Source organism: Cervus elaphus, chromosome 21, assembly GCF_910594005.1.
Source record: "Cervus elaphus chromosome 21, mCerEla1.1, whole genome shotgun sequence".
Classification (NCBI taxonomy): domain Eukaryota; kingdom Metazoa; phylum Chordata; class Mammalia; order Artiodactyla; family Cervidae; genus Cervus; species Cervus elaphus.
Genome location: NC_057835.1, coordinates 20,384,744 through 20,396,242, shown reverse-complemented (window position 1 = coordinate 20,396,242; position 11,499 = coordinate 20,384,744). Strand labels below are relative to the sequence as shown.

The window sequence follows — 11,499 nt, the reverse complement described above, 5'->3', positions numbered from 1 at the left end:
GTAGCCCACCAGGCTCCTCTGTTCATGGGATTCTCCAGGCAAGAATACAGGAGTGGGTTTCCATTTCCTTCTCCAGAGGATTTTCCTGACCCAGGGATCGAACTCATGTCTCCTGCACTGGCAGGTGGATTCTCTACCACTGAGCCGGCAGGGAAGTCCTGGCATTGCCCAACCTCAAAACAACATTCCTCTCTCAAGAACGCCCTGTATTATGCAAAAGCTAAAGAGTGCTATATGTGTCTGTGTACCTGTGCACAGAGAGATGGGGGAATCTGGGGGCGCTGCAGGGAAAGCTGACACAGTGGGGTAAAGGAAATGAAAGTCTTTGACAGTTTCTCTCCCCAGGGCCTGCATCAGTCTTACCTTCGCCTTCACCTGGGGGCTACAACAGTGAAAGAGCAGGAAAGCATTTGGCGACACAGTGTGGGTGTCATTGGCTCTTGGGGGCTGGGCTTGGGGGTGTGTGGCCACCGCCTCTGAGACACATACCTTCCAGGAAAGAATGTGGCAGTGTCTGCAGAGCTGAAGGGTGTCTCCATACTGCTCTTTCCGTGGGTAGCATCGCACGAGTTTAAAATACATCTTCTTCCAATCCAGCTGTCCTTTGTCGGACAAGATTAATCGCTTGCGGATCTAAGTATCAAACACATAAAAGTTGCTCTGAAAAGTTCTGCTCCTGCCTTCTTTCCCCACCGTTTTCATCTATACCCTGATGATAGCCAGGGAAAAAATAGCAGAGATATAAAAATGTAGCTTCTGATCTCTACCCAGTGAAAGAAACAATAGCTTTTAACCAGTCTTTAAAAGAAACAGGTGGTTGGTGACATCTTCTGGTGTTGAAAGTTTAGGTGATCTCCATAAACAACTTCAATCTTTTCACTGCTACAGACTTGAGTGATTATTTCCAGGGAGATGCAGTGACTGTTTGGCACAGTGGCTCTATTTTATATCTAAATATTAGTGGCTTCGTGAACAGACTCTGTTGAACTCACACTTCTATATAAAGAAGTTGGGGGAAAAAAAAAATCCGAGGCAGTGTGCGGAGGGGAAAAAGGCCTGGTGTCCGAAGACCCAAGTTCAAATCCAAGGCCATTTTCCTCACCTGGAGAGCATGCCACTAATTTGGATATGTCATTTAGCCACTTGTGGGCCTCAGTCCCTCTGTCTGTTTAAAGTGGGCATAATGTGCTCAGTCGCTCAATTGTGTCCGACTCACTGCAACCCTATGGACTTTGCAGCCCGCCAGGCTCCTCTGTCCGTGGGGTTTCCCAGGTGAGAATACTGGAGTGGAGTTGCCATTTCCAACTCCGGGGCTACCTTTCCCTGGGTTATCAGCATAAAATGAAATAACATCAGGAAAATCCTCTAGCTGTAAAATGTCATAAAAATGTAAGTTCCTTTGTTATAGAAAAGAAGGGCTGTTGCCAATTTTATGAATTGTTTTCAGAGCAAGCTGTAAAATGGGAATGGGTTAAAATATAAGGTTTTGTTTTTTTTTTTTTCCTTCTTGAATCACATAAAAGAAATCTCACAAGTATTATTTAGAAACTCCTCGGACTGCTTTCTAGTCAAACTAGGGAGCCCCCCAGGGTGGGTTTGAGAAAGATGCCAAGGACGCTTGGCAGGGTGGCGGGCAGAGCGGGAGAGAAGGAAGGAACAGCGGCGGGGCCACGCCGACCTGCCTCTCGGAGAAGTGGTACTGGCAGAGCTTCTTCCACAAGAGCCGGTCCTCACTGAGCACGTGCAGGCCGGGGGCCACCTGGCCCAGGCTGACCAGGTCTCGCCCGTCGCTCAGCCTCTGCATGATATTCAGTTGTAAGCACAAAGGCAGGTCTGTGAAGGTGAGGCCTTTGAAGGCAGGCTGCGGGGAGAAGGACGGTGTTAAGTTGCAGGGCGGAGAGCAGCTAGGCACCAGGCAACACCCTCCAAGGATGCAGCTGTCCCCTTGGCCTCCAGCCTCAAGCTGGTTTACTGATCAGAGCAGCCATTCTCCCTGCCCCGAGTACAAGACAGGACCCATGACCGAGACGCACAAAGATCAGCCTGGAGCAGCTCCGGCCAATGGTGCCAGAGAAATTTTCCTAAGTTGCACAAAACTTGATGCTTAAAAAAAAAAAAGGAAATGTAATTGACATACATTATCCCGTTAGTTCAGGTGTACTACATAGTGATTTGATATTTGCAGATGTTATGAAATGATCATCCAGTAAGTCTAGTAACATGTGTGCCCATATAAAGCTATTACAATATGATTGACCATATTCCTTATACTGTATATTACAGCCCCAGTGGCTCATTTGTTTTCTAATGGAGGTTTGTACCTCTTAATTTCCTTCACTGATTCACACTTTTACTGTGAAGTGCTAAGTTGCTTCAGTTGTATCTACCTCTTTGCAGCTCTAAGGACTGTAGCTCACCAGGCTCTTCTGTCCATGAGATTCTCAAGGCAAGAATACTGGAGTGGGTTGCCATACCCTTCTCCAGGGATGGAACCTGAATCTCTAATGTCTCCTGCATTGGCAGGCGGGTTCTTTACCACTAGCACCAACCGGAAAGATTCTAATATTGTGAGCTGGATTCCTGTGCTTCACTCAATTACAATAGTCCTGAAGGACTCACTGCCCTGGCAGGGCACCCCTCAACCCCAGCTCTCATGGCCTGCCTCCTTGTGACCACTGATCCCCCAAAACAGGCTTTCTCACTGGTCCCCAAACACTGTCCAGAAGGCTGTCACTCTGTCCAGGCCTCTGCTCATGTACAAGTGACTCTTCTCAGATCAAGTTCAATCTCGTGCATGCTAAGTCACTTCAGTCGTGTCCAATTCTTTGCAACCCTGTAGACTATAGCCCACTAGGCTCCTCTGTTCAAGGGGATTCTCCAGGCAAGAATACTGCAGGGGGTTGCCATGCCCTCCTCCTCCAGGGGATCTTCCCGACCCAGGGATCAAACCTGCATCTCTTAAGTCTACCTGCATTGGCAGGTATTGTTTTGTTTTGTTTTGTTTTTAACCAGTAGCACCACCTGGGGAGCCCCTGTTCAAACTCACCTCCTCTGAAAACTGCTATTGTGTCTCCCTCAAGTCTTAGGCACTGCATCTTCCTAGAATTCCTATGATCTCTTTCAGATACCATTGTCTTTTTTGGCTGCACCAAGAGGCATGCAGGATCTTAGTTTCCTGACCAAGGACTGAACCCTAGCCCCCTCCACTGGGAATGTGGAGTCTTACCCACTGGAATACCAAGGAAATCCCCTCTTTCAGAACCCATCTCCAAAAGAAAGCTTAATGGAACATTCCTGCTAGGATATAAGCTCCACAGAGGCAGAAATTTTTGTGGTTTTTCATTGCTATGTCTAGAAGAGTCTAGAAGTGTGCTAGGATATAGTAGGCACTCAATAAATATTTGTGGAATAATGAAAATAAAGTAATAATTAAACAGGTAAAAACAACCACAGTAGAAAGACTCTGTACTAGTGTGTGTGTGTGTACACATGTATGGACACTTTGGGAAGGGCTGGTCAAGAATCTTTCAGCCTAAAGATCCATCCGTTCAGGCATCTCTATTGAACCTTAGGCTCTGTGGAACATTTTGAAAACTACTGATCTGTGGAGAACAAACACATTGGCAATTAATCATGAGCTCTTTTAGAAGCTTCTTCTATTATATCCTTGCATTTACAGTTAAGCCCTTTATTGTTTAAATTTGGATGAGCTTATGTTTAGCCTATCCAGACCGAGATCCTTGAAGCCAAGAACTAAGCTTGTAACCCTCGCAGACTAGTCTAGCACAAAAACCCTCTTCTGGCACTGGACTTGCTGCAAGGGTGAGAGACCCAGAACATATGCAAATTATTGGAGAACAAAGGTTAAATGCCACCAAGGAGACAAGCAGAAAGTGCTATGGGAACCATCTGTACAGAAGGTCGTCGGTAGTGCTTGTTGCTATTTCTTGAACAGCAACTAGCTTCTGCCATCTGGATAAGAAGTCAGCACAAATCGCTTGAGACCAAGACCGTGGTTCTTTGTCCTTCCCATGCAAGTCCTGGGTGAGCTCTTGAACTTGAACTAGTGACATTTTTAGCTCAGTGTTCTATCACCTCTGGAGGTCAAAAGAGGGAAAAAAAAACACAACACAAACAAACAGGACGAAGAAACCTTTCCTTAGCTAGGGGAAAATATCCTGGGAATGGGTATTGAGTTCCCCCCTTGAAATCTTAGCTAACTAAACTCTGTACGAGGCATGTCAAGGCTGGACCACGCAAGATTCCAGGGGGACACACAGTGTCAGCAATTCCCCCCTCCCGTGCCCTGCCGTGTCTTTGCAAAGCAGGACAGGCGTGGAGAGGGAAGGTGGGCAGTCACAGGGTGCCCTGGGACGTTGAATGATGGAAAAGAACAGGAGGTGGCGTGGGAGGAACATGGGATGGAGCAGCAGCAGATGGAGATCCCATGGGAAATCTGGGTCTCAAATTCTGTCCGTCTGGTAAAGAAACTGCCTGCAATGCAGGAGACACAGGTTCGATCCCTGGGTGGGGAAGATCCCCTGGAGAAGAGAATGGCAACACACTCCACGGCCTGGAGAATTCCATGGACAGAGGAGCCTGGCAAGCTATAGTCCATGGGGTCGCAAAGGGTCAGACATGACTGAGCGACTAACACTTCCTTTCATACTTCCTTCGTGTCCAAAATGAGCAGGCTTAGAAGTCTCTGAGGATCCCCTCCAGCTCCAACCATCTCAGACTCGGAGTAGCATCAGCCTCCTAACCTGTCAGAAGTGTCTCTGACTTGACAATTTATATTGCTCAGGCTGCTGGGCTGAACTTACAATTGTTTGCAGAATTCAGGACTTTGCTGGACTGCAGAAGGTCCTAGACCTATTTGTCATTTATCATCTGCGGCTGATCATATGAGCCAATAAAACTGCTGTGAGATTTTCTTTTTGTTTCCAGCACTTCAAAGCATCTACTTTTTTGGTTAAAACTCCCAAGCCAATTATTACATGAACTCCTATTAAAGTCCACTTGGCAATTTCACTCTCAAATTTTCAAACCTGAACTTTTCCAAAATCCTTGCCCAGACCCCATGCTGAGCCTTTACTCCTGATAAATGATTAACTGCTTGCGTACCTTCTTCTATTTGAATATAAACATATTAAAGAAAAAGAAGTCACTCTTGCTCCCCCTATCAAGTGTTTGGCTAAAAATCCTTTTATATTCACCCTGCCTTCCCTGCCCCCCGACACTTCCAAACTCTGCCTTGCTCACAGCACACTGTGATTCTGTGTGATTCCCCCCACCAGCCCCCTGCCCACCGCAAGCCACTTCTCTTCATGTTTCTCCCTTTTATTATTTACTATATTAATTATTTTGCCAATAAAAATTGGCTCCATAGAATGAGATAGGAAATTCTGAAAGAAAACAAGATTATGTGCTGGGGAGATACTGATAGAACTTTGGCAAACAGAAAACAATGACTGTAAATGTCACCTTAACATTTTCATGTAATAACATACTTCTCTTTGGTCCAAACTGTTAAAAAGTTTTAAAATACAGTCCACACTGAAGTAATTAAATCCCTTGGGTTTCCCTGGTGGCTCAGATGGTAAAGAATCTGCCTGCAACGCAGGAGACCTGGGTTCGATCCCTGGGTCAGGAAGATCCTCTGGAGAAGGGAATGGCAACCCACTCCAGTAATCTTGCCTGGAGAATTACATGGACAGAGGAGCCTGGTGGGCTACAGTCCATGGGGCTGCAGAGTCGGACACAGCTGAGCGACTGACTTTTTTTCTGTCCACCCCCACTTTCTCGCTCTCTCTCTGTCCATCTTTCTTTCCTCTGGAGACGTGGGCATTTCTGTGAAAAGCACTTCAGAGCTCTGTGGGTTCCCAGCACTGCTGTCAAAATAATGTAGCTGAGAGTCATGGAGGGTTGGGAAGGAGGGCATGAGGGAGCAGAGGCTGATGGGTTTCTTAAGCCTCTGCAGACGGGCCTGGGTTCAGTCCATATCCTACTGGTGGGGAGGCCCCAGCCAGATTATTCTTAACCACTCAGTCTGATTTTTCTCATGAGACAATGCCTGGAAGTACTGAGCACAGTGGCCAGCTAATATTAGCTTTTATAATGACCCCTCCTTACAATTAGTCACTAGATGAGTTAATTAATACATTAGAGGACTTTGAGGAGTGCCACCGAGTTGAGCCCCTCATAACAGTAATAACAGCTGATGCGTTTACAGTACTACATGTCAGGCTCCGCTCTAAGTGCTTTCATATACTAACTTATTAACTCTCATACCAGGGCTATGAGATAGGCACGGTTGCTCCTATTTCCCAAACGAGAAAAGAGAGGCACAGAGATGTTCAATACCTATTCCCTACCTATCCTGCAGTTGGTAAATTTTCATCCTCATCTGTAATACAGGGCACTATTTTGCAACTGTATTCCTCTGAACACTGAGCAAGTTCTTTAGGTAGGTGTAGGGAGGAGAGTTGCCTTCAATCACTCATTCATTCAATTAATGTCTACTGACTGCCACCTGCTTTGGTCCAGGGACAGGAAACAGAGCAGGGAACTAGATGGTACTGTCCTTTCTTTGTGGCGTTTATAAGCCAGTGGATGAGACAGGAAGGTGACTATATGTATGAGATAATCTCATTTCATAAAAGCAGCTCAGTAAGATGACAGAGGCTTCAACAGACTGGATGGTCAGAAGCAGCAGCTATCCTCAAAGCCCTGAGGTAGGACCAAGCTGAGAATAGCTTGGGCTGGCTGGGGTGCCATGAGCAGAGGGGAGAGTCAGATGAATTTCAGGGTCTGATCCATCCTGTGTGAGATTTCATTGGATTTAAAAGGTTTGCAAAAAGCTGAATCACTGAATACATAGTTGGAAGAAAGCTGGATTGAAAAAATTTTGGAAACCACTGATGCTAAAAAGCTTTGCCATTTTAGGAATAAGAAGCTCAGGGTTCTGACCTCAGCTCTGGCCTGATTGCTGTGTTACTTGGGAAAGTCACTGGGCTTCTCTGATCCCTCCTCGCCCCTCACTCCATGAAGGGTCACAGCAACTACAACGAGTCCCTCCCAAGAGAGTCTGTAGATCAACTAAGGAGGGCTTTGGGGAGAGCAGACGCATGAAAGTGGGCAGACGTGGCCAAGGGAGGGGGCAGCTCCTGTGAGGGAAACAGAACAGAGGCAACTTCTGGGCAAGTGGGACCATCTAAATGGGTGTTCCAAGTTATTGGAGGGAAGATGCCCTTGAGACTAATGGGATTTGCTCATTTATATCATTGATTAGGTATCACTGGTTTCTATGTATTGTGTGTATGTGTGTGTATGTAGTGTAGCCTACATAATTCTAAGGAAGTCATAGAACTCTGAGGTTTCTAATTATTCCCTCTGTTTCTGAGTTTAAAAAAACCCAAGGAACAGAGAGGTTATTAACTGTAAAGTCAAGGACACTGCATTTTGCAAGCTTCATAGAGTGAAACACTTAAAAGAGGTCAAAGAAGTTTTTTTTTTTTTATGTTTCATTCTCAAGAGACAAGGCAGACCCTAACTTTATCAGCCTGGGTCCCGGAACCACTTAAAACAGCCGTGGTGAGTGATGAGATAAGTCAGCCAAGTGCCATGTGAGCGGCCTAAGTGTGTATGTCCATTAGGGAGCCTTGAGAGATTACAACAACATCTTTCTCACATTTTTCGTATGTCTTGGTCCTTCTGCTCACTCTCAAGAGGACAAGTGCTAGGGTGCCAGCTTGTGTTTTAAAAGCCAGAAGAAACTACTGGTAGTAGTTTAGCTGGAAATGTGGGGGGGTCTGGTTTATTTGTTTGCCTTGAGTGAGACTTGCCCATCTCTTTCCCCACCTGTATGTTTACAGTCTTTACTCAAAGGCTTCCTTTCCTTCCAGTTAATAACTGGAACTAGAGTTTTAAAACGCTGGTAGCACCAGTTCTCCAAGCCACCACCATCATAGCGCCTTTGCAATCCAGGCAGCATCTTAAAGCTATAAACGAACTTGTACTTTAAGAGGAAATGGGCAGAAATCTCCAGATCCCACTGAAGATTTCAGTGGTATAGCCCACATCTGACCCAAAGGTCAAGTTTCCAGTTTTTCCCACCTTTCCATTGGTCATCATCCTCCGTGTGCTTTGATCCTGCTCTGCCAAGTTCTTCCCCCCCTCCCTTTATCAGAAAGCCCCCAGCCCACCCTCAGCACCCAAGAGACAACATCCGAGCAGAGCTGTCTAGACTCTTCCATCATCGGAGTGGGTTTAAAGTCCTGGTGAGGCTGCCCAGCATCTCGGCAGAGGAACTGACTGCAGAGGGGTTGTTCCTGCTGGGAGGAAGCTGGGGGGTTCCCGCTTACCCTGGTGATTTGGATGTTATTCAGCTGCTGCTGCCAGTGCAGGATCGTCTCCATCCGATACACCCACATGTTGATGTTCCCCACCAGCACAGACTTGCCGACTCTCTGGACCAGTGTACATAAGGATGTGTAGAGTGTCTGCAGGAGTTCCCTTATTAGTCTAATGTTTTGCTGGTCTTCAAGGACTTGAGTGGGGGAAGAAAAACAGTAGGAAGAGTTTATGAGGCTAGAACACTCCATAATTTTACAAGTGGTCCTTTCTTCTGTTCTACTGTGCTTGTGTTACCCAGGTACACCCATGGGGGATATGGTCTTCTTTCTCACTGGTGTTTATTCTATACTTGGCTAAGCTTCTGCACTCGAGGGTATGGGGTAGAGTTTCCATTATCTAGGTCCCTCTTTGTTCTCTTCTCTCCGTTTTCTACAAAGACTGTTTCTCTTTTCATTGGTCCCGCCAGCACCACGGGCTCACCTGATCTGAAAGCAGTGTCTCTTGCTTAGCAGTGATGTGTCTTTCAGATGATCAGTGGTAGAAGCACGGGTCTGGGGGTCAGGAACTTGGATTCATACCCAGTCTGGCTGCCTCTTTGTGTGATTGTGAATAAACCACTCTTTCTCTCATGTATACAATGAGTCAGTTGAGCCAGAGATGTCAAGTTCTTTCTAGCTCAGAGAGTCTGTGAATCTATCCTGCCTTGCACCCTGCTCACTTTTCTAGGAATGTGGAATCTAGAAGTTTGGTAGCCAAGGTTGGGACATGTGCCTCCACTGAGAAGCCTGAGAGGGAGACAGCAGGACAAATGGATGATTCCAATACAAGGACAAGATGGTGATCGTCTCACCCTTTGTCTTGAGCACGAATGGCCCTCCTTTCTCAACTGGAATCTGGCACCCATGAAATGCATCTGGAGTCATTCATTTCCATCCACTCACGTCCCCTTAATTCAGTGACATGTCCACTGCATTGGAAAATCCATCTGCCCAGCCCCAGGCCTATAAAAAGGGGTGAGAGAGTGGGAAAGAGCTCACCTTTCAGTACCACTTTTTCCAAAATGTTCATGAAGTTCTTCTGGGCAATGCCACTCAGGGATGTGAGCTGTGACTTCGCTATCAGTTCCAACAGCTGTGGATAAAAATAGAAGTTGCCAGGCTTAGACTACAGAGATGTTTTTCTCCTCTAATCTTCACTTTTGAGTCACGTGACACGTAGACACGGATTGACGGGGAGAGATAAATGGCAGACAGGGCCACAGTGCAATAAAAAGCAGATGCTCCGAGTAAAAGACAAATGGGGGTAATTCAAAACCTCGGCATCAGGCTGAATATTTAATTGCTTTTTTTCTTTTAAATATAAAGAGCTTGGCTTCAGTCAGGGCTAATTCATTCTACTTGTCCTACTTCAACAAGTGAAGCTGAAGTTCTCCAAGGGGAACAAAACCTCCCATGACCTGTGATGTTGGAGTTCTATATAATCACTCCCAGAGGAAGTTCTTCTACCCTGACTTGAACTTCTCCCCATTGGCTGGGACTGCTCTCAAGGTACCTAAATGCTCAAGTTCAGCAGTGATGTGCACTTTTCAAGGAAGTGGCAATTCTTATCCAGATATCTCCTGCTTATGCAGTGCTCAATAAACATGTCCATGAATTAGAATCTTTCATCACACTTAACTCTTTGTAGAAAGATGCCAATGCATGACTGAATCCCTTGGTGTCCACCTGAAACTATCACAACATTGTTAATTGTCTGTGTGCGTGCGTGCTAAGTCGCTTCAGTCATGTCTGACTCTTTGGTGACTCTATGGAGTGTAGCCCACCAGGCTCCTCGGTCGATGGGATTCTCTGGGCAGGAATACTTGAGTGGGTTGTCATGCCCTCTTCCAGGGGATCTTCCCAACCCAGGGATTAAACAGGCATCTCCTATGGCTCTTGCACTGCAAGCAGATTCTTTACCACTGAGCCACAGGGGAAGCCCCCTAATTGGCTATACTCTAATATAAAATAAAAAAAACAATATATGACATAGTCAAGTTCTAATAAAAACTTGTAGAGTGAACAAAAGAAAGAAGCTAATAACAGGAAGAGAGACCTTCAGGGATGTATAGTGTATATATATATCTTTCTACCTAGAAGTTAGGATCCTTGTAGTTCTTAGAATTATGCGCAAGTCTTGCTTTGACCACTTATTAGCTCTGTGACTCTGAGCAACTTCCTGAGTTTCTTGGTGCCCCAAGTTTCTTCATCTGTACTTGTAATACTTAGAGTCTTCAAGATTGGTGTGAGTGTTAAATAAGGAAACACACATAAAGCCCTTAGCAGAGCACTTGGCATAAATTAGGTAGAAAATAGAGGTTAGTTGGTATATTGTGGGGGTATGGTACATTCCCACCACCCATGTTATCACTAAACAAAAAGAAATAAAGATAATAATTTAAGTTGGTGCACCCTTAGCATAATCATTCTTTCCCTCAAAAGCAAAATTCTTACAGATATGGCAAGATTTTTTTTTAAATAAAAAATTTTGTCATTGAAAAAATGAAAATTTAGACTGAAATGGGGTCTTAGCGATCATACAGTTCAACCCAGTTAACAAATGAGCAAAACGAGGCTCAAGAGACTAAACTTCACCAACTACACCACAAAGAGTGAAAGGGATCAGCAGGATCTTCTTAACACACTTCATGCTTTCAGTTATTGAATGAAAGAGTCGATATAAAGGGAAAGTAATTAATTGCACCCGGAACCCCACCAGGCAAAGGAAAACTGACTAGTCTCACAGCCAGTCAATTAGAACCAAGTCAAGACTCCCCTTTATGTTAAAGCTTGAGTCTCTGCTCCTAGGAAACTTTCCAAAGAAGTTTCATCTCCTGGGCCAGGCCCCAGCCCAACTTCACTTCAGGTCAGTAAACACCAAGTATGACACTGTGCTGGGTGCTGGAATCCAGGCTGAGGGAACTAGCAAAGTGACATTTAAAAAATTGGGCTGTAGAGAAGAATTGAAACTTTTGGATCAAAGCCCCAGGCAATTCAAAGAACCTCTGCTTCCAAGGCATTTGTTTAAAAATTTTGTCCCCATGAAGCTCCTTAGGAGCCAGTCGAACCATGCACAGACTTTTAATTTCCTGAAAATAATTTTGCT

General features: G+C 45.4%; 1 protein-coding gene across 2 annotated transcripts in view; it reads right to left on the bottom strand.

Annotated features, from left to right (window-relative positions):
• Positions 1-11,499, bottom strand: part of FBXO32 (F-box protein 32) — a 37,121-nt gene that overhangs the window by 5,442 nt on the left and 20,180 nt on the right. Inside the window, exons 5-8 of one of the 2 annotated variants that reach the window (XM_043879299.1) lie at positions 9,393-9,486; positions 8,364-8,548; positions 1,679-1,861; positions 490-633 (exon numbers count right to left, since the gene is read on the bottom strand). In XM_043879299.1, coding sequence (XP_043735234.1) covers positions 490-633; positions 1,679-1,861; positions 8,364-8,548; positions 9,393-9,486 — 606 coding nt within the window. The remainder of the gene's footprint in view (positions 1-489; positions 634-1,678; positions 1,862-8,363; positions 8,549-9,392; positions 9,487-11,499) is intronic. The other variant, XM_043879300.1, reaches the window with a different exon arrangement.